The sequence below is a fragment of the Sebastes fasciatus genome, chromosome 15 (genome assembly GCF_043250625.1).
Source record: "Sebastes fasciatus isolate fSebFas1 chromosome 15, fSebFas1.pri, whole genome shotgun sequence".
Taxonomy (NCBI): Eukaryota; Metazoa; Chordata; class Actinopteri; order Perciformes; family Sebastidae; genus Sebastes; species Sebastes fasciatus.
The window spans coordinates 16423341-16448352 of record NC_133809.1 but is presented as its reverse complement, the minus strand read 5'-3'; the positions used below and the strand labels follow the sequence as shown (position 1 = coordinate 16448352).

The window sequence follows — 25012 nt, the reverse complement described above, 5'->3', positions numbered from 1 at the left end:
ACACAAACTTGAAATCGTGTTTTATTCACAAAAAAAGACAATTACAGGCACTTGTAAAGAAGTCTTTACTCTGAGATACCAAAAAGTCGTCCTGGTCTGTTTTTTCAAGCTCATCAGACGCACACCAACTCTGGCAAAGTGCTGGTGTCAGTTAAGGATAAACAGTCAATCTCTCCCGTATGCTTCGAGGAAGGGTTTGTGGGACCGGCACCCGGCTGCATCTGCACTTCATTTTGACTATTTGTGACTTGACTGGTTGTGTTTCATTTCAGACAGGTTCAAGTAACCTTAGAATATCGAATCGTCACAATCATTTCCACTGACAGTCAGTAAAATATTGTCTTAGATTGAAAACTTCACCTTCACTATGCTCGAAGCAGAATCAAATAAGTGCTAATAATGATTTGCATTGAAGGCTGGCCAAATCTACCTCAGGTTGGGTTTCCTTTAAGAAAAGGAGCCACATGTTGGCCAATCTGGATGAGAAACTTTCAGTAATTGAAATGAACGTCTCACTTTGTGTCCTACCTTCCTCAGCATCTTCTTCTTGTGTTTTAGTCTCTCCTTCGATTTGCTCTCTGTCCCATACTGTCCCTCCTCTGGATCTTCCGTTTTTGGCTCACTACTTTTTTTTTATTTTCCCTCTCCCTGCTGCCTTCAGTCTCCTTTGTCATCGCTGCTATCCTGCAGTCTCAGGATGCTCTCCAAACGTTTCGCCCTAATGGGAGGCAACTGCTCGTACATGTCGAAGCCAAACTCTGAGTGCTGTTGTGGCAGACGGAAGAGCAGCAAGTGGTTCCTCAACACCTGGAAATGAGACAAAGAGAGGGAGAAGGAGGTGAGATGGGCAGCAGAGGTGGTGGTTGTCAGGATGTATGTGGAAAGATTGAGGAACAGCTCAACTCACAACTCAACATCATTTTATCCTATTAAACATTTGTGTGAAATTGTCAAAATTAGCATACGAATTCTTGAGTTGTGGCCAAAAACCTGTTTTGTGAGGTCACGGTGACGTTTGTCCACCAAAATCAAATCATCCTTGAGTCCAAGTGGATGTCCCGCTGGGCCTGAGTTGACTCCCCGCTGGTAATTATGTATTTGTAATATTTTTTTTTTTAACTAAAATGTGTTATACAAGTAGCAAACTCCTTTAAGGAATAACTCCCGTAGGTTGTGTGCTTAACATTTGCGAGTGTGCAGTAGAAATAGAGAGCATGCGTGTGTGTGTGACGGTGAGTAAGAAGTTAACAGTAACGTTACAGCTGTGACTGGAGCAGTGCAGTGAGTGTACAGTTTAAGCTGTCGATAGCTAAATAAACTCAAGATCAAAGTTAGTGTCTTGCTTGCCACCTGCTGATTAAAGTGAAGGAGGTTAAGCCCCAAAGTTAGTGAAAAGGCTCACGCTGCCTTTTTAAGGGGAAGTAGCTATTCTCATTTCAGTGATAAGCCGCCGCTCCTCCGAGCTCACTTGGCTGCCAAGTCCAACAGCTTTTCTGGCGGAAACCCTGTGTGAGCTCACAGTGACCTTCATCTTTGGCCACCAAATTCATCCTAGAGTCCAAGTGGAAGTTTGTGCCAAATTTGAAGACATTCCTTCAAGGCGTTCCCTGAGATATCGCATTCACGAGAACAGGACAAACAGACGTACGACGTATGGACAAACAACCCGAAAACATAATGCCTCCGGCTACGGCTGTTGCCGGCATAACAATGTTGGGAACCACTGTTGTAAACAAAGCTTACAGGTAAAGAAGCACACATGGTATCACTGCAGGACTTTAAGTTGCAGTGTTATAAATACGATGCAGACCATCAGCTGGTCCGAGTGTATGTTGCAAATGAAATTACAGAAAAGCGTGAACTAAGACAACAACTAGGAGAAACTGAAATACCAAAAGAAGACAGACTCTTGGATGTAAAGATGAGAGGATCACCACATACATAATTAACCAACCTGATAGAAAAATAGAAAAATGTGGAAGATTTAAAAAGAAAAAAAAAATGAAAAAAACATAAGATGGTAAGAAAACTCATCCAGCAGCAGAACCGTGACTTGGATGGTGGTGATCAAGATAAGAAACAGACTGGTTTGCCAGAGGAATGTGGAGAGATTGTGGAAAAACACCATCAGAAAGTTACGTGAGAGGCGAGGGGAAGAGAGGGTACAATCAATAAACACCTCACAGCGTATAAAGATCAGAGAGAGAACAAAGAAGAAAAAGTAGTTAATTGCAAAAAGTAGAGAATTACCTTTTCAGTCAGGTAGTATATTTTCCTCAGCATGCTGTGTCGAGCAGCTTCGACCTCCTGGAGAAAGGACAAAGGATTTAAAGATCAAAAAGCCTCATTGATGTACTGCACTGACGCACTTTACGTCTCAGTGTTTACTTAATAAACTCTACACTTGCATGCATGAGAGGTTTCAGGTGCACTGCTGTAAAATAACGGAGTAAATAAGTCGCTGAATGTGTTTCTTATTTTAGGGCGTTTACCCCCCAAACCTCACAGTTAAATAAAAGTTAAACAACATGAATTAAATCAATATTTAGGAACATGAAGGAGCCAATTTGTGAGACCAACTCAGAGGCTGCTCCTTTGACACTTAATCAATAACATATGAGTTTTGCAGACGTAGATTTTACGTCCAATGAGCTCATATTTGGTGCATAAAATCCCTTTAAAACCTCTTTTCACAAATCCAACCTTCAGTGCAGCAACTTCTGGATTAAATGACTACATATGTGGCAGTTTGCACTATTCACTGTGGCTGATATAAAAAAGGCACAATCTTAACATGAACAGATAATCAGGAAGACTTCATCAAGAGTGGCTCGGATGCAATACAGTGCCGTACCTGTGCTGCAGCGTCCTGGGAGAAGATGAAGGAGTTGACGTGAGACAAGGTAACCACATATAAGAGCGGACACCAGCGGGGCTTCAGGGTCCCCGTCACCAGAGAGCGGAAGTAGAGATGGAGGAGAGGGAGGGAGTCTTCAGGGGGGGAGGTGAACCGCTCGATAGGGATGGAGAGCTTCAAATGAAGAGACACAGAGATAATAAATTGATCCAACTCATGTGTGATTATGATCATAGAATATCTGGGTTATAAAAGAGTCAGACAACATTTGTAAAATTAAAAAAACTTAAAAATTGACTAGTGCATAAAAAACAGTTTTTGCCTGAACACATGAAAAGGTAACTAATGAGAACAAAAAGCAGTAACATCCTCATCGTTACCTGTTCCAGCGTGACTCCCAGTGACCTCAGCATTCCCACATGTTCTCCAAACACAGCCAGCCTCATGGTGGTGCTGTACCTCCTCTGCAGGGGTAAGAGGACCCAGCAGCCAAACAGCCGGTCTCCAAAGGACACAGCTTCGTACTGGGACAAAAGAGCGGAGTACAAGTCCTGGAAGGAGGCTAGACCCGGAGGGGGGACGTTCAGGTCCAAAGAGTCCAGCCTGGATCGCCTGGAAAAGGAAGAGGTTCGGTTTAACTTGTGGTCTCTGGGCTCAATTGAGCTTTTTATAATGCAAGAACAAGGATATCAAACATCATCAGACCTGGTCAGCAGTCTGAACAGACCCCAGGTCAGTTTCTGAACAGGTCTCTCCAGGAACAAGTCACTGGAACACAGGAACACGCAGGACAGGCGGGCGAGCTTGGCGACAGGAGGGATCACCTGCAACATGACAAGATAGTCTGGAGGTTAGTTACAATAACAAATAGATAGATGGAAATATAATGTCATATTATGCGGCAAACGCTGCTTTATTTCATGTACGTATCATAACAACGGCTTGTTACTAGGGCAACAGTTCTCAATAAGTCTGTTAAATAAAACTAAAATTGACCTGACTTGACTTGTGTCTGTACCTTTAGTGCTTCCTCCCTCCAGACCTCCAGCAGCAGCAGCCACTGCAGACAGTGGGTCACCGCCTGCAGCGCCCCCTGTGGTAGGTCTTCCACCTCTAACCCTCCACCGTCCGACACCCCTGTCCGCTCATACAGGCTGACGAGCGGGAGGAAAGGCCAATCGGATGGCACGGTGGGACCGGTGAGCTCAGGGAGGAGATGGGAGCTGATATAGGGGTTGCGGCCGAGGAGAGCGTCTCGTGACGTCAGTACGGACGACTCCAGGTGGGCCAGGTGAGTGAGGAAGCAGCCTCGTATGGATGGCAGCTGGACGCAGGCTTCTCTCAGGAGAGCGCCGACGGTCTGCAGAGAGGGAGACGTGTGGTGTTGTGTTTGCTCTTGGAGTTTCAGCTCTCCCAGCTCGACGGCCTCAGGTCCTCCGCTGTGGCCCTCTCTGGAAAGCACACAAATAAACAAAAACTGAGTAATACTGTCAATCCCAAAGTAAACTTAGTGAAGTAAATGTAATCTTACGATATAAAGTCCTTGCTGAAGATGATGGTGGACAGCAGTTCATGTCCCAGGTATTCACTGCCTGGTAATAACCATGGCAGCAGAACCAGCGCCACCTGGTGGTACAGTGAGGCATGCTTGGCTACTTCTGGCTCAATGGAAACCTGTGAAGAAACAGAATGGTTGGTTAGGTGAAAATTGGGATTAGGCATTACTAATGAGAGGTGGATTTGGTTTGTATAAACTGCATGTTTCAGGTCAACACAATGTTGTTTATGGAGGTCGAAGTTGGAGCCTACCAGTCTGTGTGCCAGCCGGAGCAGCAGGTAGAGGAGGTGGTGTTCATGACGGAGAAGCCAGGCTCTGGTGTGAGACAGGGTGGGTGTAGCCTGACTGCAACTTCGCAGGTAAACAATCACAGGCTCTGACAGGAGGAGACCAGTGAACTAGAGAGGGGGAAAGAGGAGGGAATAGGTGGGATTGTGTGAATGTCACCACAAGATGGCAGCAAAATATATTTTGTTGTGTTCCTGGCTCAGTGTTTAGCCAGACGACACTGGAGGATTTTACTGATTAGTTCATCTCAGGCTGAAGGTCTGCTTAGTAGCAGAGGTGGAACCGAGTCATTGTTTTGCAAGTCACAAGTAAGTCTCAAGTCTTTGCACTCAAGTCCAAAGTCAAGACAGGCAAGTTCTGAGTCCTAAACTTTGAGTTTCGAGTCCTAAATAAGTCATAATGCGCTCTTCACCAAATGTAAAACCATTTTAACGACAGAGTAACTGGCGCTCAGTAATGTAACATTAATTCTTCATGGTTTTCTCCTGCAACTTGATTGGATGGATTGATTAACAAAGTGGATCTGGGGAATTAAATGTAAGATAATCAAATGGAAGTCCCAATAATATTCACCATAAATAAAGAGTCCAGAGTTCAACAAAAAAAACACAACTTCAGCAACTAAAGACTGAAGAAATTCAGTTTGTTCAGTTCAGTTTTTTCCCACAAGAGTAAATCCTCTTCCCAAACAAATCAATAAAGGATCCTTCAAAAAGTAAAAAACACTAAATTGATTGATCGTCTTCGTGCACATACCTTTCAAATAACTTTTTAAGTCAAAAGGCTTATTTTATTTTGTCAAGTCGAGTCTAAAGTCATCAAATTTGTGACTCGAGTCCGTGTCATGTGACTCGAGTCCACACCTCTGCTCAGCAGTGATACAATCTAATGAAAAAACCTGCAGACTCTGTATTCCTCGGCTCATTATTGTCTGTCCCTGTCCTTACATGATACAAAAAAAAAATACTGCCTCAAGTATTTAAACTTTACCTTGCAGCTGAGGCCTTTGTGGATGCCTGTGATCGTTTCCAGGAGGAGCCCTAGGCATGTGAGAAGAGGGAAGGGGGAGCTGGGAACAACTAGCCCCGGGCGTTCCCTCCATCCTGGGCAGGCCAAACCAGGGAGGCTGGGAGTGGTCTCTGGGCCCAGATGACTGGACTGGACATTACACACTACTGAGGAAGACCTGGTGTAAAAAAAAATAATAATAATAATAATAGAAAAAGCTGTCAACAAATCAAAGTGCAATTGATAAAGGTCAAGAACTAAAAGACAAAACAAAGGCAACTGACAATAAGAACTACAATGACTACACAGGTTTCACAGTAAATCAGACATACTTTAGGTTCTTCATCAGGCCTTGAACAACAGGGTGGGACAGCAGGGGGAGGAGAACCTCAGATGTCAGCAGCTCCAGTTCTTGAAGAGTCTCTACTGGCTTGAAACAGCTCTGATGAAGAGAGTCACTATTATAGTCATTTTAGTTCAACAGTTTTGCATTTTACAGTTATTGTCCTATGTTACATTTTGTTGACATGTAGACTGAGCAAATGACCATTTTAGTTTTACCTCTTAAAAATCTGACGTCCCGACGGCGGGCCCGGCCACTGTTGTGTCTTTTAGAGTTTGTGAGGCTCAGTTTGGGAGCTAGAGTAAAGGTACTGGTATCATTAAACTAGAAAACCCAAGGAATCCAACCAAGCTAGCTTGTTGCGCAGGAGGCTAAATAGCGCTCCAGAGTTACGCTAAATTTTGGCGAGGAAAACCTGGCATGGCCATTTACACAGGGGTCCCTTGAACTCTGACCTATGTAGATTGACAATAAGGGGGTTTCTGAGCAGTTTTCAGAAGTGCTCGCCATCCAGTCGCTGAAAAATGCTATTCTTGCAGAAATCTCCAAATGTCCAAATGTTTTGAAACCAAATCACAGCATGGCTTTTTCTATGGTGTTCCTGAACATCTTGATGTCTTAATGTGGTATTTTGGAGGGATTATTGATCATTTAAATCAATTCTCAAGTGGTAAAAAATGGTTAAATTTGGCACCAAATCTGTGCAATAAATAGTATCAACCCAAAAATTGGTGCAACAACTTATGAGACATAATGGAGCATGGGGATGACCATCATATACTTCTATCATAATGTCCTAAGCCTTTATATACTTTCACAATTTATTCTAATATTTTTTTTTTTTATTTCGGATTGAAGACGAGCACAATTTGACACAGCGCTGAGCTGCATCTCAAATTAATCTTCAGGTTCCCATTTTTCAGACGATGTACACCACTTCTATGTGACATGATCTGCTGACATTTTATCTACCCCTGGACATCCCCTGTCCCCCACCTCTACCTCTCTGAATGGTAAGGGGTTCATTTATTATGTGGATTCATGGCTTGGTAAAGCACCGACAGTTCAACCATGTTCATGTGGATTGATTACCTCAGATATTTTATACTTGTGATTCCACTGTCCTGTCGATCAACTTGAAAGCTAACAATGCATTTGTTATAAAAACTTGATATGTCCTAACAGAGCAGCAAGCAGTACCTGTCTGGAGAGCTGGTGGTAGTAAGCTTCTAGGTAGGCCAGGTAAGCTGGTATCACAGTCAGGCTGCTCTCCTTCTGAACTGGATTATCAAGACTCTTCACAAAGCCCTTTAAATGTCCCAACAAGGATGCCTGCAACCCTGTGACATGACCCCAAGACACTGGAGGAGGAGGAGGGCACTCTTCTCCCTGAGAGCTGTAGTAAAAACAGATATGGTAACATGTAGATAAAAAAAAAGGATTCAAGTGTGTTGTGTGATGATTTCACTTTATTCCTCATCTGTACCTGACCATGCCAGCCTGTAGCTCCTGGTGGCAGCCAGCAGTGTGAGTGACTTGTGTGAGCAGAGAAAGCAGAGCGAGGACCCGCTGGAGCTGCAGAGGCAACAGAGGATCCGACGGGTCCAGGACTCTGTGAACCGACTGTAATGCCTTCGCTAAGCCTGGATACAGGTCTCTGTGGGAACATAATGACAGTATAGAGAAAGAGGAGCACGGTGAGAGAAGAGCAGAGGAGAGGATTAGACGTGTCAATAAGTAGTGTAATTAAACTATACTATACAGATTCACTGTCTCTTATCAGGCTCTGCATGTAATCCTCTGGGGACTGAGCCATTTTTAACTATTACTGGGGCCTCGACTCTTAATATATAAACGTGTATAAATTTAGTACTGTAAGGCACAGGCGAGTAATTGATATTGTTTCTTTCAGCACAGCATGGGCTATTTGAATATGTATGCTGCAGTGATATCACATGATATTATAAAAAAGTATAAGACCAAGAAGTCAAAAGAATATATCTATTTACTTTCTGAAGGTCGTGTTGCAGTAGATTTCTAAATGCTCGGGACACAGCAAAGATCACCAATCACGTTTGTAAATCGGCAATCCCACACTCTTTAATAGAGAGTGGGATAGGCATATGTAAGATTAGTTAAATGTAGCTGCTGACAGTTTGACGGAAAGTATGCATGGGCATGTAGGCTCTATACGTGTGGGTGTGCAGATGAATATTGATGTGCATATGTCTGTAGATGTCTTAAATCTGTACTTGTGGAAGAGTATACACGGTCACATACTTTAGAAAGTGAGGATTGAGAACCTCCGTTCGCCAGAGGACTGAGTTATGACCCACAAGTACAGCAGCATGTGCATGCCTCTTTTCATGCATATGCATACTGTATATACTATACATGTATATAAAAACGGGAAAATATTATCTTGTGATTGGAGAGGAGAGAGCCAACATGTAATGTTAAAGAGTTGTTTGTATAGTCGGTATTAGATAGATAAGTACATAAACATCGAAATATCACTTTTATTATTTTTGGAAAGTATCCAAAAAATACCACAGTGTTCCCTTGATGGATTACTAAGCCTCTGGATGGATTACAGGAACAAGTGATGGCTTGTTGTAACGGAGGATCGGTGCGCTGCAGGACAGTTTTTAGAGTATGTCGCTATTAACATTCATTACAGAGATATTATTAAAAGTATGAATGAGTTCTTTTGAAATCGCCGGCGACTGCCACGTCCGGAGACGGTTAAACTACTTGAAACTCCTGAGGAGGAATCCTTGCTTGAATGTTTTAACTTACATGTATAGTTTGCAGGCCTGTCCGTAGCCGGCTGCCACAGCCCACAGCCTGTAGGCCTCAGTGGTGATCCTGAGGGCCTCGGCCGGTTCCAGCAGCAGCTCACTGGGCTCAGCACTGAGCAGACAAGGCAGACGCTCCCTCACTCCGAGAGAGTTTAACTGGGAAGAGGAGAGAAAAAGGTATGCTGGGAATAATGGAATAATTCAGATTAAAAACTGGATAATTATTATATGGTACTTATCGTGAGCAGAGGTTATAAATACAATACAAGTATTTTACAGACAGTCATTACTAGAAGTAATCCCAAAGGTTGGATTTCAGACCAATGCACCTCAAATGACTTACTACTTTCATATACAGTATGCTAGGCTGCATCAGTTTAGACACAGTTTATCCAGCTAGTTACGACTTCTCTGAAACATACAGTTATTCTAATATATCATCAAGCAATTAAACACTGTTGCATCAGCACTTACCAGTCTGGCACAAGCATGTCTGCCAGAGGTAGCCAATACTCTCAGCAGCTTCATGGCGCTGGCCAGTGGGACTCCATAAACAGACTGACGGAGGGGAGAACATGGCGCCGTCCAGGAAGAGGGAAGGAACTCTGACAACACCGTCTCCATCAAGCGAGGACAGTCAAGCACCTGAGAGTGAAATGCAATTTGACTGAATTTGGCACGAAGAAGAATATAGGTAATAATAATCAATTATACTACAAGCATGGCAGACAGATTCAGCGACTGTTGTTGTTGCTACCTGGGTGGCAGATGAGGAGGAGTGCCTAGCGATACGAGTCAGGATCTGTAGGACGTGCTGGACGACTCGAGGAGAAGGTCGGAGCACCTCGAGGATGTAACGCAGCCTGGGGAGCAGTTTCATCTTTAACAGACCCTGAAACACGGACAGGAACCACAGAGACAACAATAATCATTCAACCTTCATCTACAACATACAGTATGCATCTTCGCTAAAATCGTACTATTTAAAACACTTCCTCCACTACCGTCTCATGCTTGCAAATGCGCGCTGCAAGTCCCTGTATGACGGCCAGGCCACACAGTGAACGTCAGCAACGCGTGGCGGCTGCGGAACCTGTTGTTTTTTATTTTGGCGTCCATGTTAACAGGTTACAGCAGCCACACTGCCGGCGTGAGTAGCGCGGCTCTCTTCTAGAGATTCGATGTCTCGCGCGGTTCACAGCAACAACAGACAGTGAAGGTGATCTTTTGAGAGTATATGGACATATTACCAGCTACATTACTACAGTTTCAATGTCTAAACATCTGTAGAATATGTCACAGACATGAAAAAAGTAAAGATTTTTTTTTTTTTAAATCAACACTTCATGCTTCCGTTTCAAAATAAAACCCATCAAGCGTGGATTATTACTATTATTTACAAAAGAGGACACACTTCTTAGCCTTTTTCTGTCTAAAACAAATATAAATGACTTTTATAATTAAATTAAATGGCCACTATGAAAGGCAAACTATGTAGAAAGAAAGAGCTGGCAGCAGCAGCAGCAGCAGCGCTGCAGCAGAGACGCTGCGAGTGTGGTCACCACACGCGTGAGACACGTAGTAGTTCAGCGAGGTAAACGTCTAGCACTGCTCATGCAGGAAGTCTGGCCCTGGTGTGAAACGGTAGTGGAGGAAGTGTTTTAAATAGTAAGATTTGGGCAAAAATGCATGTGTTTGTTTTCTTCAATTCATTTAGTAATTGATATACAAATGGTCATTTTGTGGGAGAACTATTCCTTTAAATGTTACACCGTAGAACGACATGATGAGTAAACTCGGGTCTCCGTTGATGTTCGTGTGAACTTTTGCACCCAAATGAGGCGTATATGCAACTATGTAATGGCAAGTGTATTGCTCAGGACTCGAGGAAGTGCAGTGTGTCGAATGAGAAGTTGTTAGAATGAACGGTTCTTCAGAAAGCTGCAAGCAGCAACACGAGGTGTAAAGCAATCGTCCCGTTCTGAACACGCACATTTTGAACAGGCACGTTTTCAACAGGCACTAGTACATTATAAATCTGGAAAAAGCCACGGAAAACCAGTAAAACGTAAACATGTTTACCATGGCAACATCCTGTCTGGCCACATCGTGATCGGTCTTCCTCTCTTCCTTCTCCTTAGCGGTCAACTTCATACATTCAGGCAGCCCTTCGTCCTCCTCTTCCTCCTCCTCGTGAGCAGACGGTTGCAGAGGGAAGGAGGCCAGGCCGCGAAACCAGGAGAAGGTGCAGTCCAAACACTCCTGAGAGGGAAAACAATTTAGATATGATCAAGAGGGACTAGATGTTGGATTTGGATAATGTAACAGACAACCAATGTTTATTATCTCTTCTACAAATCAGGTTTTTGAACTTCCTAATCAAACTGAAAGGATCACATGAAAAAGCCTTAAGGTTTTAATGACATGCTGTAGTGCTTCAAGTTGTCTTACTTCATCCTCTGCACACACAAGGAGTGCTTTAAGTGCATGCACAGCTGCAGACAACACTCCCTCCACACCGTCGTCCAACGCAAATCGGAGCAGGAAGAGCAGGCCGGCGTCCAGCAGAGTAGTCACCACGCTGCCTTTCAGAACTGACAGGTACTCCCCGGCACGTGCCTACAGGGTAAGAATTGCAGCCACATGAGTGACTACAGACGTGTGACTACAGACGTGTGACTACAGACGTGTGCCTCAGCAGCGACACTGTGTGTTTTTTGTTTGCTTACCTTTGAGAGGATGTTGGCGAGAGTGCCGAGGGCCAGACTCCTCTGCTGGTTGAGCTGACTCCGAGACAGCAGGAAGAGTTCCTGCAGGGAGTAACCTGCCCGCTGCGGAGAAATCCTCAATGTCAAGAATAAAACCATTACAGAGAAAAAGACCTGGAGCCCCGTCTAAAGAGCTAACTTTGAGATTAATCTCACGAAGACGCTTCACTTTTTTACAGGTCACATAAAAAGTGGCATGACACTCTGTCAAAGCTAAAGTGTCCGATAGCCTTGAACATTTCGTTCAAGGCTATCGGATTCAAACCTCGTCACAGATATGCTCTCTGGACGAAATATAATCAATACTTCTACATGAAGCAAAACACTGCATTCAAATGAATAAGACAGGAAATTAAAAGGACTGTACCGGCGGCAATGAGCCACCATAATGACATTTATATGTACAGGTGAAGTTCAGAACTAATCAGAATATAACTGCAGTTAGCTTGTACTGCTATTGTGCTTTGTGAGCCAAACCCAGTTATTGAATAGAATAGACCTGAATATGTCATATATATTAGGAATGCACCGATCGGGCCGATACTGACTCAAATAGCTGGATCGGATATCGGTGACAATTTTATGATTATATACTATATACATTATATACTTGTAATTTGTATTCCTGTTTAAGTTTTGACCACTTTGTTGCTGCATTAAAAAGATTCACACTTGAGTGGTAATTCCTGTTCATTTTGAAGATTTTTACCAAGTTGCCAGGTTGTACGATTTATTATTTTAATAAGAAGCTGACTAATATACACCGTATACCTGCGTATACCCTGCACTACACCACTGCTTAGATGACAAGCTAAACGTTACCTAGAACTAGATATCCTCAGATTACCATAGATTACGTTAGGGCTGTCCCGAATACCATTTTTTGGGCTTCGAAGCTTCGGTGAATAAAGAATAATGTTGTGGGATTATTCCTTATTTCACGAGTTATTTGGGGATTTATACATTATTATTACATGCTTATATATAAGAAATAAAAACAAAATTAAAAACGAAGCTCTCGAGTAGTGATTTGGAGTTTGAATACCACGGCAACGGTTGCTGCCTCGAAGCTCTCACTCCACTCGACCATAAAATATGCAGGTTGTCCAACAAACTGGCAGCCGCTTGTTGTGAAGTAAATGATGGAACATGGGAGGGAGAGTGCGACATCTAGTGGCTGAATGTCATCAATGTTATCAATAAGCACCTTTAATAAAAGACATTTATTTTAGTTGTTTGACTTATTGCCTACTGACCTCAGGCTCCTCTCCGTGGTGGTGCAGGCCTAAATGGGTGGGCAGATCCTCAGTGGGTGGAATCAAGGTCCCTGCAAAGTCAAACCGAGCCTGCATGGCCTATCAGGACACAGAACCACAGAATGTGTTGGCTCAATGCAGAAAAGATTTGATTTGAAATGAATGAAAACAGCATCTTACTGGTATTGTAAGAAATATCTCCTTACCTTCTTGGTTCCTTTCCTTCTGGGTGCAGGCAGGTCTCTCATCCACTCCAGCTTCTCTGGCTCCAGCTTATCCATGTGGACCCAGTCCTTCTGAGGCTTCAGCAGCAGGTCTTCCTCTGAATTCACACACACAGAGAGAAGGGCTGTATGATTGCTTGTAATAATTGGTACAACTGCCATCTGTTGTAGCCAGTACAGATAAAAGTGACAACACCAACATGTGCGCCACACTGCACTCACTACCCTCTACTGCCCACGGCTATCGTTACAGATTCTTTGTCAGGGGATGAGGCGTCGCTTGGTTATTTATTCTCAATCCAAAACAAGTTGTTTTCTCTAAACAGGAAGGCGGAGGAGGCAATGAATCATCTTTGCAAAGAAAAAAAGTCAATCTCTTTGACACAAATGTATTGAGAATGGTCCTTGTGACTGAAACTCTTTTTAAATAAATCAATGCAGACGTGGTGAGTGTGTGCAGGAATTGTTTTCTTTGGAATTGGATCTTTGAGGGAATTGATTCCCTGCACCACAAAGGAGAAAAAGCAAGTGGTGTGCGTGTTGCCTTCTGCTCGTCTAATAAATCATCTTTGGCCAGAATGAAAGAATGACAAAACCAGCTCTCTTCATTGCATTTTTTTTGGAAAATAGATGATGTTATAAAATGATGTGCAAGTTCTGCCTTCATAGGATCCATTAGCAACACTGTCATCAGAACTGGGAGGATTCCTTGAATGATCTGCAGTAACTTAATTGCAGAGAGTGGCTTCATCTGGCTCAGTCGGGCCTTTCTGCTAATCACACAAAGTGAAGTCAATGATCAGCGTTATGTCGGGATTTAGCCATGCAGCAGAAGCATCGCACATTCGCTATACAATTACAGAATGGATGCTTGGGAGAAAGGGGAGAAAGGGGAGAACATGAGGTGAGTGAGATACATCAGGAGGGAGATGGAGGCAGAGAAAGCTGGCAGATGTGATGGTCTTCTTGACAGTGGCACATTTAGGGCTTCTCCCTCAAAATATGGCACTAACTGAATAATTTGACAGCCTCAGAAAGAAGGTTGCAATTTAACAGTGGTGAAAGAAATATTCAGATCCTTGACTTAAGTAAAAAAAACAATACCACACACAAACAGGTCTGAGGAGGCAAGAAGTGATGTGAAATATTATATAACTTAGTCATCCACATAACTTTAATGCTGTTGGTTTATTTATATCTCCAGCAGCAGCAGAGACCAGGAACAACTGACAAGGTAGACGTGATTTTAAATCCATCATACCCGTCACAGCAGGTGGTGGTGATGGTTGCAGTTCTTCCTCCTCCTCTCCTTCCATCTCTACTTCTTGGGGTTTCTGAAGCAGCACAGCAGCACCGGAGGAGTCTGACTCTCTGCTCACATTTTCAAGAGGAGAATGGTCCTTGCTGCTTTTGCCCCGGGGTTGTTTGGATGCGGAGGCAGAGGACGCGGCGCTCTGGGCTTTGCGAGATCTAACAAAGTCCACCAGTCTAGGATCTGGGAAGCAGAAATAATCGTGTTATACGCAGTGGTATCAAATTTTTTTTACCATACTAGTTAGGATACAAACTCAACACACATCACGTCTTCATCTCTACATATATTATACTAATTAACTATCATGTGGACAACATCATTACCTACCAGGGCTGTGACAATACACCTATCTCCCTATTTGATACCATCACGATACTTTGGTGCCGATTTGATATGTATTGCGAATCTTAAGTATTGCGATTCGATTTATTGCGATACTTTGAAAAATACCAAAATAATACAGTAAAAATGTTTGATTTTCAGCATGTATCTAGTCAGAGATGTCCTGAAGTCAAATATATCAGTCATTGTCTGGCATTATTTCTAAAAAAAAATTCCAGCAACCCAAAAATTAAGGAATAAAGACATTTCCCTCACAAATTAGTGGTATTTTCTTTTTAATTTATAAGGGACATGTAATATTTTATACTTCTGGTGAATATAATCCAATCAATCTTATTTCCATATATGTATTTTGTATATACGGTTCCCTTTGTTATTTTGAAACACGTGTATACGTCCTCTAACTTCTCCAAGGTGGTCTCTAGCTCTCCCGTTAGCTCCGTTCTCTTTATACATCCATTATCAGCTCCATCGGGGCCGTTTCAATGCATTTAACATAAATGTCAGTATATGGGTGCTCTATAGCGTCGGCTGATTTGACCACAGAGATGAGAGTGACGGCCGGCTTGACCGCACGTTACCGCAATACGATAACGTTTCCTGTCCAGAGTTAGCATGCAGCTTGAGCCATCATGTCTAGCTCTGCTTTTCCTACAATGTGTGAAACCCAAAGTGTTTCCATACTTTACTGTATGTGTAGTGTTTACCACTCTGGATTTAAAATGGGAGGGTGCAGGTCGTATGGTAGGTACGCATGTGGATCCTCCGTTGTTTTGTACTTCCTCATTGCGGCCAGCTGCAGTTTGTTTTGGTTGACGGATACGCAACAGATATGACGCCACGTTACTCAGACTACAACAATAAAAGCGGTAACTTCCTTCTACCTCCACGTAGACTCAAATGAAGCAAATATATGGATTCTGGCATTAAAAATCAATAAAAAAAGAAATCACGATACATAGGTGAATCGATTTTTTTCCCCACCCCTACTACCTACCGAGCTGAGATAAGAGTTTCTTCTGCTCCTGTAGTATCTCAGACTGAGACATGGCCTGGACCTTAGCCTGGTTCTCCCTGTGGATCCTCATGGTCTCTGCTGAGCTACCTGGGCCCACAAGCCCCTGACCAGACAGCAGACTGGAACCTGAGACTGAGTGGAGAGGAGAGAGGAGACAAAGATAACGTGAAGAGGGGGTTCTGTGAAGAAAGCTGTTTTATCACAGACCGAGTCCAACATATCCGCTGACATATGAAATACATCTACTTACGATCATCTGCAGCACCAAGCTGATCTGTATCCATGCTGGTCTCAGGAGGCAGGTTCTGCTCTCGGTGTTCAGGTGCACAATGTAAAGGTGTTTTTCCCTCCTTTAGTCTCTGAGCTGCAATCTGACGTGCAAAGATACTCTTCTTTCCACCAGCTGAAGACAATGGCGCCTGGTCGTAAGGATGAATAAACTTTAAAAATCAAGTGACATTACCATGTGCGAGTATGGACAAAAAGCTTGAATAATAAATCTTTTAAAGTATGTTTTAAGTAATATGTAATTCTGTACATAAAGAGAAGCTATTTGTATTAATTGTAAATGGCCAGGTTTGTTGTAATTTTTTATAATTTAAAGGGTTTATACATCTTAAGAATCATTTATGAAGAGTGGGCATTAATGCCTTTTTACCTGACTGCTGGTTTCTGAGCGGTGCATCACTTTGGGGAAAGCCAAGCCTGTAAATGCTGGTAGAGATATTGGAGTAGAGCTGGTATCTCTCTCCTTAAAACAAAGAATAATGTTACAGATCCATTGGTGAAATAATAAATTTTTAAAAAACTGTGAATTATGTCAAGCTAAACATGATACCAGCAAACTTGGATAACTGAGAAAATCTGCTGAACAAAATGTGAGCGACACGCTGGATGCATGTATACTTGGAGAGGTCCAACAGGGAAAATAAGCTACTTCATTTAGCTGACTGTCACTGATTCGCACTTTGCATTCTTTTACAACAGGTACTTACAACGATCCTGGAGAGAACAGCAGTGACATGAGTGTCGTGCCTGTCCAGCTTCTCCCCAGCATCCTCATCCTCGAAAGTGACACGACTGGCTTTAAAGCGAGACTTCTTAGGAGGGGCTGGCGTCAGAGACGGGAGTTGGTCAGGAAGATCTAGAGGAAACATACAAATTAAACATTAGGTATTAAATAACCTTACTATGAAAAGGTTGCCTTTCTCCCTTTTCACTGGGCCCTGTTCCCCAAAATTAAGTGTTTTAATGTCTGCTTAATTATTAATTTCCGTCCAATGTTTCAGTTTAATACATTATCAGTTAAGGTGTTTAAATGACACAAGATTGTTTAGTTTGTTTTATGGGTTCATGGGATTTTTGTTGTTCTGCCTGGGATGTTGGGGTAGATCTGACAAGTGAAAATTGGTGCCTTCAAATGGGGTCGTGTTTACCGTGTTTACGAGATGAGTCCATACGAACGCCCCCCTCTTGTGGTATTCACGACCTCGTAAGTGGGAAGTTTCTGAACGCTCTGAGTTCACGGGTTGTGACGTGGTTGTTGACGTTGTCAGAAATGGCGGAGGCCATGGAAGTTCATTTTTCGGCGCATAATAAGTTAATATATTGTAATTTTAGTCGTTTCTTCATAATTTTATAATGTGTCTGAGGAAAATGTTGATATTCCCAATGGCCTCATCTTTTTCCTCTGTCATTATGCCTTTAAATTTCCTGCATTATGTAACTGCAGTTGGACGTAGTCCAGGAAAAACGTCCCCACTGGGAACAAAAAGGCAACAAAAGTATATCTTATCTTATCTTATCTTATCTTAATAAAAAAAGGGAAAATAAACAGACACATCTCTTACCTTCTATGGTGACAACATCCTTGTGTCTCCCTTCATCTTCCCCGTTATCTTCCCCTCCTTCTCCCCCAGCTTCGCCTCTCCTCTTGTCAGGTCTGCGGACCACATTGGCAGCAGACGGGGCGCCGGATGTCAGAAACTTCTCCTGTTCTCTTAGGAGGTCTGCCTCAGAGTCAGTTGGCTTGGGACGCCGCAACATCCCTCTCTGAAGGAAACAAAAGATTATATTAAATACTGTTATGTCTAATTTATAATTAACCTATCCCAGGGGTCAGCAACCTTTACTATCAAAAGAGCCATTTTAGGTAAAAAAAACAAAACAACAACAAATCTGTTTGGAGCCGCAAAACATTTGAGCATTGTGATGAAGGTAACACAGTTTATAATCTAAGTATATAGTATATAAGTGTAATGCAGTGAGGGCCAAAGTGCAAATGTACTACGGAGTATTAGGGCCACATTGAGGGAAAAACATCTGAGATTTCCATATAAAGTTATAATTTTACGAGAAAAAAGTATTAATATTACGAGAATAAAATCATAACTTTTCAAGAAAAAAAACAATATTACGAAATAGTCAGAACTTTACGAGAAAAAAGAAAATAACTAGTAAAATTACTATTTTCTAATATTGACTTTATTCTCATAATACTACAACTTTTTCTCATGAACTTGTGACTTTTTTCTCGTTATATTAGGACTTTATTCTCGAAATCTCAGATTTATTTGTTTTCCTCAATGTGGACCTAATACTCCATCATACCATAGACCTACAACAATGATAAAAAAAATATAAACAAAAAAACTGATTCATTTCCTTTTTTTATAAATCCACATGGAGCCACTGGAGAGGAGCTAAAGAGCCTCATGTGGCTCCAGAGCCGCAGGTTGCAGACCCCTGGGTGGTTAGGGTTAGGGGATAAGGTAGGTTTAGGTTTAGGTAGGTTTAGGTAGGTAGGTTTAGATACACATATCGACAGGAAGCAGAATTCATCACAACACCTGTTGTCAGTTTCAGCTGCTTTTGAGTAACCTTAACTGAACTTTAGTAAACATGGCTAACCTTAAAGCTAACTAACGTTATCTGGGAGTGTAAGAAAAGACACAAAGCGACAACACTTTAACTAAATAGTCAAATAAATCACCCATCGATCATCTAACGCCTGCTCTATGTTTACATCTGACGTGTGTCGGAGGAGGATGGATGTAACATACAGTTTAAGCTAACTGACATTAGCTTAACGTTAGCTTAGAAACATCAAACCTCACTCTCCACTGAAGCTAAAATTAAAATAAAATATATACCAAAATACCTAACAGTATCGCCCACAATGTGGCTGTCTTTGTTGTCTTTAAAACAGTTCACAGTTTGTGTTATAGCTAACCTTCAGTCAGTTGAGTGCTGCTGGCTCCGTGATACACACAACTCTCTCTGTAGACCAACACGGAAGGTTTTTAATGTGACACCAAACGCCCACCTTCAAAATAAAAGCCCGTCACAGAGTAAACAAGAAAAGGAAGGCGTAGCGATTTTTTTCCCCTCTACATCTTCGTATTTCTCCTCAATATTATTATAATTTAGAGGCTTTGAATGCATGCACAATATATCTGAGTTGTTGGCGACTATTTTAACGTATCTTTGCTTGTTTATGTCGTCGGGTTTTACAACATTATCTAAGCTACATCTCGTGTTATTGTTCCTCCAAGACAGCGGACACCTGCATCTGCAGCTCCGTCTGCATCTGCATCTGCACCTGCATCTGCATCTGCATCGGCATCTCCATATGCATCTGCATCTGGATCTGGATCTGCATCTGCATCTGGATGAATATTGCACAGTAGTGCTTTTTTTTAATTATGCATGATTTTATTAACTGACCAGTGACAACAACCCTCGCTTTACTGCATCATGGTCAACCTCTGCTGCCTCTGCTGCGGTGAAATCCCTGCACCCCGCCCCCCTCCGTCCCGACAGGCGGGACCACCGCGGGATCCCCTCTCCTCCGTCTCCTCCTCCGTGCAGCAGCAGCCTCAGCAGCAGCAGCAGCCTGCTGGCTCCGGACCAGACGCTGTGCTGGGACTGAAGGGGGCCCAGAGAGGGGGAGCACAGAATAAAAAGAGCAAGTGAATAAAAAGGGAGCGAGAGTTTATAATCTCTCTCTCTCTGACATGCGAAAAGTGCAGCATGCTCTCCACCGATCTGGACTCTGCGGCGGCTCCCAATGATGCTGATGAGGGAGAGGAGGAGGAGGAGGAGGAGGAAGAGGACTCACCGGCTGAGAGTGATGTCCTGGAGGAGGTAGGTGAACCCATGCCAGTCATTCATTAGGTTTTCAGGTTAAAAACATGATTATTCTTGTTGTGCAATAGAAATAAGCCCACTCTTAATTGCCTATTTTTTATATTTCATTAGGTTTTCAGGTTAAAAACATGAACATTCTTGTTGTGCAATAGAAATAAGCCCACTCTTAATTGCCTATTTTTTATATTTCATTAGGTTTTCAGGTTAAAAACATGAACATTCTTGTTGTGCAATAGAAATAAGCCCACTCTGTGCCTATTTTTATATATTTTTCTTTAAAAAAAAAAAAAATAGATTTAAAAACACATGCATTATGCATTTCTGTGCTCACTGGAAAAAATAAATCCTATATTGGCATCCTCTCACTGTACAACCCTGCAGCCAAACAGCCTCTCTGCTTGCTGAAATAGTCTCTTTCACATAGTAGCAGTAGAATCCAGTGATGTGAAACTCACTCTCAAAAAATGCATGCATTTTATTCCAAAAGAGTTGCTATAAGCCAGCAAACAATTATTTTTGCAAAGCCAAAAAAGTGTTGATCAAATGTACTGTGCATGTGTCTGTGTTTGCTCCACTGTCATGGAGTAATTACTATGATTCCATCTAGGGGATTGGTTGAGTGCAGCCAACCATGCACAGATAGTAAGAGAGCACAAGTGGTCTTACCTCAGATCTGTTGTCCATGTAACTGCAAAGTCCTGTTTTATACTGTAGTGTCTTTTTTTTCCACAAATGTCCTATTTATCTTCAGCAAACAGATTTATTTAGTTATCTTTGTTTGATATAACCTTAAATTGACTGGACATTGTATTCAGAAGAATTGATTTTTTGCATCTGTGCTTATATAGTCTGTAATGTCTGCCGTCAGGAGGTCTGGACTACAGGAAAGTCCGTCCTCTCTGGTGCACAAGAACTGAATCCCTGTTGCTCCATAAACAACTGAGGTGGAACCAGCAAAGTGACATCCCCACCCCTGTGTCAGCGCAGTAATGGATGGGCTGGTTGTCAGCATAAATCGTTTCACTCCATAAAACACCAGAGGTAGTCTCTACAAGAACACAGGATCTCATGGGCACCACAAGAACCAAAAATATTAGAGAGTGCCATAAAGTCATTGTGATAAATGTGACTGACACGATGGGATCAAATTAATTATGAATGCATGAAACGCCCAAACTATCCTCCTTACAGATGCACACATTAAATGTTGCAGTCCTGGTTTGATCTCTGGGTTTACGCTCTAGCTTCTTTTACTGTTAGTGTTACGGATGAAATAGCTTTAGGCCATTGTGTCTTTGCTGAATGGGACAATTCGACTTGTGGTCAGTTTTGCAAACGTGAGCACTTTCTGTTTCTGCTTGTCTGCCCTGAGCTAACCACCCAATACTCAGCAGATAAGTGTAGAGCAGAGGTGTTTGTATTTTTATTTTAAATCGCAATTTAACACAATTTAAAAATACGGCATTACAGTTAAAGCTGCAGTGGGTAGAAATGGAGTCAATATGATTAAGAAAAGTTATTTTTATAAAATGGTCACTATATCCTGACAGTAGTGCATGAGACAAGTAGTCTGAAAAAAATCATGTGCCTCTGTGTCCTCAGGTGTCCTCCCGTGTCCTCGAGTGCTCCTAATGGTATCTGCAAGATTTCACAGACAGGAGGAAAACAACCAATCAGAGCCGAGCTGGAGCCTGCCATCACTGAGCAGCTGTCAATCACTCGCAAACTCCGATCACACGGTCAAACTAGGCAGCGCTGATCAAATCTTAATCAATATTCTGTTACTGTAGTGCCTATTTCTCTCCTCAAATGTTTTCAGAAACATCTTATAGTGTACTGTTTAGCTGCAAAATTAGAAAGTTTGTGACCCGGCAGCCATGTAGAGATCAGTCAAGGAAATACCAAGCACCGCCCACCAGCCGGATTGATTCATATTTGATCAGCGCTGCCTAGTTTGACCGTTTGATCGGAGTTTGCGAGTGATTGACAGCTGCTCAGAGACGGCAGACTGCAGCCCGGGTCTGATTGGTTGTTTTCCTCCTGTCTGTGAAATCTTGCAGTTGCCATTAGGAGCATCGGAGGACACCGGAGGACACCGGAGGACACCGGAGGACACCGGAGGACACCGGAGGCACATGATTTTTTTTCAGATTGAAATAACTTTTTTTTATCATATTTGCTCCATTTATACGCACTGCAGCTTTAATGTAACATCTTTACCAGCTAGTACATTTGCCCTCATGCAATAAAAATTCAATTAATTTCAGAGATAGATTCGTGAAAACACCTCAGTTAATATTTATTTATGTCAGCTGCTTTGACTCACAGCCTTCCAGACAGGGACACATGGTGGTTTAATTGAATTATTCTGAGCTTTCTTTAGTTTGATTTACTTTGTGCTTAGGTACGGAAAACCTTGGCAGTCTGTAATGCAGCCATGTTCATTTGCATTTTGTCACCGCCAGGTTTCATCAGGGCCTCATTGCTCTAAGTGCCTTTTCCTCATCACTCTCTCTCTCTTTCTCTCTGCAGCAGAGTCCGGTGAAGCAGTCCCTGGGTGCTTGTGTCTGCCGGGAGTCCCAATGGCGCTGCCTTGTGCTCTCTCTGCTCATGTACAGCTGCCTGGGCGTGGTGGCCTGGTGTCAACTGACCCGGGTCACCAAAATCAGCTTCAACTCCGCCCTCACCTCCTCCTTCACGGCCTCCTTCACCTCCTCCCTGCGGGGAGCCTCCGGGATGACCGTCGGCGGACACTCGATGATCTACCACGACAGCCCCTGCTCCGACGGCTACATCTACATCCCTCTGGCCTTCCTGCTCATGCTCTACGCCTTATACATGGCGGAGTGCTGGCACTGCAGAGCCAGGAGCGAGCTGCAGAGCAAAGCGGACGTGGACAGCGTCTACGAGCGTGTGCTGCGGATGAGACAGGCCCAGCCTTGCATATGGTGGAAGGCCATCAGCTACCACTTTGTCCGACGGACTCGGCAAGTCACTCGATACCGCAACGGGGATGCCTACACCACCACGCAGGTGTACCATGAGAGAGTGAACACCCATGTGGCTGAGGGTGAGTTTGACTACGGCCACTGTGGGATGAAAGATGTGTCGCGTGACCTCAGAGGCTTGGAGGGACATCCGGCGACTCGCCTGCGCTTCACCAAATGCTTCAGCTTCACAGAGGCGGGTCCAGAAAACGATTACCTCAACCAGAGAGCCAGGTTCTTCTCTGAAATCGAGGGTTTGGATGATTACATGGAGGCCAGGGAGGGGATGCAGCTGAAGAATGTGGACTTCAGAGAAAACCTGATCGCCTACGTAGACCCAGATAGAATGCCTTGGTACACCTCCCAGGTTGCCTTCTGGCTGGCAGCTCTGCTGATGTTGTCCTGGCCTCTGAGAGTGCTGATAGAGTATCGCACTGCTTATGTGCACTACCGCATAGAGAAACTATTTGGGTTAGAGTACAGCCCCTCTCCTCTAGATGAAGACAGGCCTTTGGGGAATAATCCCGGTTGTTCTATCCCAAGAGTAGACACACTGGACAGCACTGAGATGGAGTGGCACATACGCTGTAACCACCAGGTGATTCCTAGCTACTCCGAGGCCATGCTGATAAACATGAGCACTGCAGACTCAAACTCGTTACAAGACACCGAATGCACCTCATCCTCAAACTGCTTCCTTCTGGACAGCAGCCAGACCGCCCAGAGTTACGGCGCTCTGCAAAGCCAGGAGGACTGCGAGCAATGCAGGGAGCCCAGCGGACGAGGTGATGGAGGAGGAGGCAGGAGGAGGACCACCACCAGCTCCAGCTGCTCCTCCATCTTCTCCTGCCGGGGTGCACTGCTCCACTCGCACCTCTCCTCGAGCACGTCTCGCTTCTCTCTCTGCCGCATGTACGGCTCCCACCGCACCGTGGCGCTGTGGAGGAGCCGCAGCAGCAACCTGACTGACCCCTGCTGCGTTGACGAGCAGTGCTGCCGGTCCGACTCCAGCCAGCTGGCGCTCAGTGACAGCCCGCCGACTTACAGGGACGCCCGGTTCTTCCCAGTTCTCATTGTGCATCGGGCCGAGGGCTGCGGCAGCGAGGACGGGAGGGAAGTGAGGCGATATTACATACGGAGAGGGTCGTCCTGTGTAGAGACGGATCTGTGAAGGACATAAAGACACCTATTGATGAGTCAAGATGGATTCAAATCGGTAATGATGGATGGTGTTGGTCACCGTCTGCTCCAATGACATTAATGAGGATTTATGGAGCTTTTTGAGAAGTGAAGTAAAAGAAACTTCTATTTTTTAACAGTCGCCTAAAGGTCAAAGAATGATTGAATTGCACATAGAATTACAGTTAAATTGTCTCTATGAAAACAGCCGTATGTAGTGTGTGTCTAAATGCATCACCTCTGCATTGTCATATATCCTTGTTGTGGCAGCAACAGTGTGTATAATGACAATAATAACTGTCAAATCTAATTAAATGGTGCATACAAGCCACTGAGAAATGAAAACCCTCAGCATCTTACTGTTCTCATCAGTCATATTTTTCAAGGGAGCAAAACTTCACTGGTTCTTACATTGACCTTGTATGTATTATCATACGTGTGAGGTTTGTGCCACTTAGAAGGTAATAATAACACGAGAAAGAAGAAAAGTTGCATGTTATTATCAAAAGGTATTGTCTTTTAATTGATTAATAGTCAAACCAAAGCTGATTTGTTTTTGTTTTCCCAAAGAATTTTATGAAACACCACAAAACGTTTATGGATGCTGATTGGGAACATGAATTGAATGTCAAGATGTAAGCAATAAAAGTAGTCCTGAAGGATTATTATTGCATAACAGTATTGTCACGTGTACCATATCAGATTGAAGGGAATACTTTCAAAGTGGAACATACACATAGAAATAGTATAAGGAGGTCTTCTAACAGGATGGGATTGTGGGGTTTTATTCTCTCAAATTAGTTGATTAAATCACACAATGAATCAGATCACTGTGGCAAATTTCTATTTAAGCACAAACAAATGTGCAGTCCCTCGAGTGTGTTGATATAGAAGACGAAAAGGAAGAAGAGAGATAACA

At 43.2% G+C, this 25012-nt stretch overlaps 2 protein-coding genes across 3 annotated transcripts; one reads left to right on the top strand and one right to left on the bottom strand.

The window, feature by feature from the left end:
- rpap1 (RNA polymerase II associated protein 1) lies at nucleotides 1–19152 on the bottom strand. 2 transcript variants are annotated; one of them, XM_074659836.1, is made up of 27 exons: nucleotides 19011–19152; nucleotides 17629–17830; nucleotides 16774–16922; nucleotides 16437–16529; nucleotides 16029–16197; nucleotides 15758–15910; nucleotides 14365–14598; nucleotides 13086–13228; nucleotides 12880–12978; nucleotides 11585–11686; nucleotides 11307–11474; nucleotides 10938–11117; nucleotides 9613–9747; nucleotides 9330–9500; nucleotides 8854–9011; nucleotides 7541–7711; nucleotides 7255–7450; nucleotides 6044–6153; nucleotides 5694–5889; nucleotides 4667–4813; nucleotides 4389–4531; nucleotides 3876–4308; nucleotides 3563–3681; nucleotides 3238–3469; nucleotides 2855–3031; nucleotides 2251–2307; nucleotides 1–807 (listed from the first exon to the last, which is right to left on the bottom strand). In XM_074659836.1, the coding sequence occupies exons 2-27, from the start codon at nucleotides 17822–17824 to the stop codon at nucleotides 658–660; spliced, it is 4281 nt and encodes a 1426-aa protein (XP_074515937.1). In that variant the 5' UTR covers nucleotides 17825–17830; nucleotides 19011–19152; the 3' UTR covers nucleotides 1–657. The 2 variants fall into 2 exon arrangements, with proteins under 2 accessions (XP_074515937.1, XP_074515939.1); XM_074659838.1 differs by having other exon boundaries at nucleotides 13086–13201.
- A 526-nt stretch (nucleotides 19153–19678) lies between these two features.
- LOC141782978 (transmembrane protein 151B) lies at nucleotides 19679–24228 on the top strand. Its single transcript, XM_074659839.1, has 2 exons — nucleotides 19679–19924; nucleotides 22460–24228. Exons 1-2 carry the CDS (start codon nucleotides 19811–19813, stop codon nucleotides 24083–24085), a joined length of 1740 nt encoding a protein of 579 aa, XP_074515940.1. The 5' UTR covers nucleotides 19679–19810; the 3' UTR covers nucleotides 24086–24228.
- The last annotated feature ends 784 nt before the right edge of the window (nucleotides 24229–25012 follow it).

What these genes read in the sequence shown, in the direction of transcription:
- rpap1 (XM_074659836.1), bottom strand. Translation starts at nt 17,824, where the DNA reads ATGTTGCGGCGTCCCAAGCCAACTGACTCTGAGGCAGACCTCCTAAGA. An exon ending in GCTTGGTGCTGCAGATGATC is followed by an intron (nt 15,911 to 16,028) that starts GTAAGTAGATGT and finishes CTCTCCACTCAG; the next exon opens with TCTCAGGTTCCAGTCTGCTG. An exon ending in CTACAGGCTGGCATGGTCAG is followed by an intron (nt 7,451 to 7,540) that starts GTACAGATGAGG and finishes TTTTTACTACAG; the next exon opens with CTCTCAGGGAGAAGAGTGCC.
- LOC141782978 (XM_074659839.1), top strand. Translation starts at nt 19,811, where the DNA reads ATGCTCTCCACCGATCTGGACTCTGCGGCGGCTCCCAATGATGCTGAT. An exon ending in AGAGTGATGTCCTGGAGGAG is followed by an intron (nt 19,925 to 22,459) that starts GTAGGTGAACCC and finishes TTCTCTCTGCAG; the next exon opens with CAGAGTCCGGTGAAGCAGTC.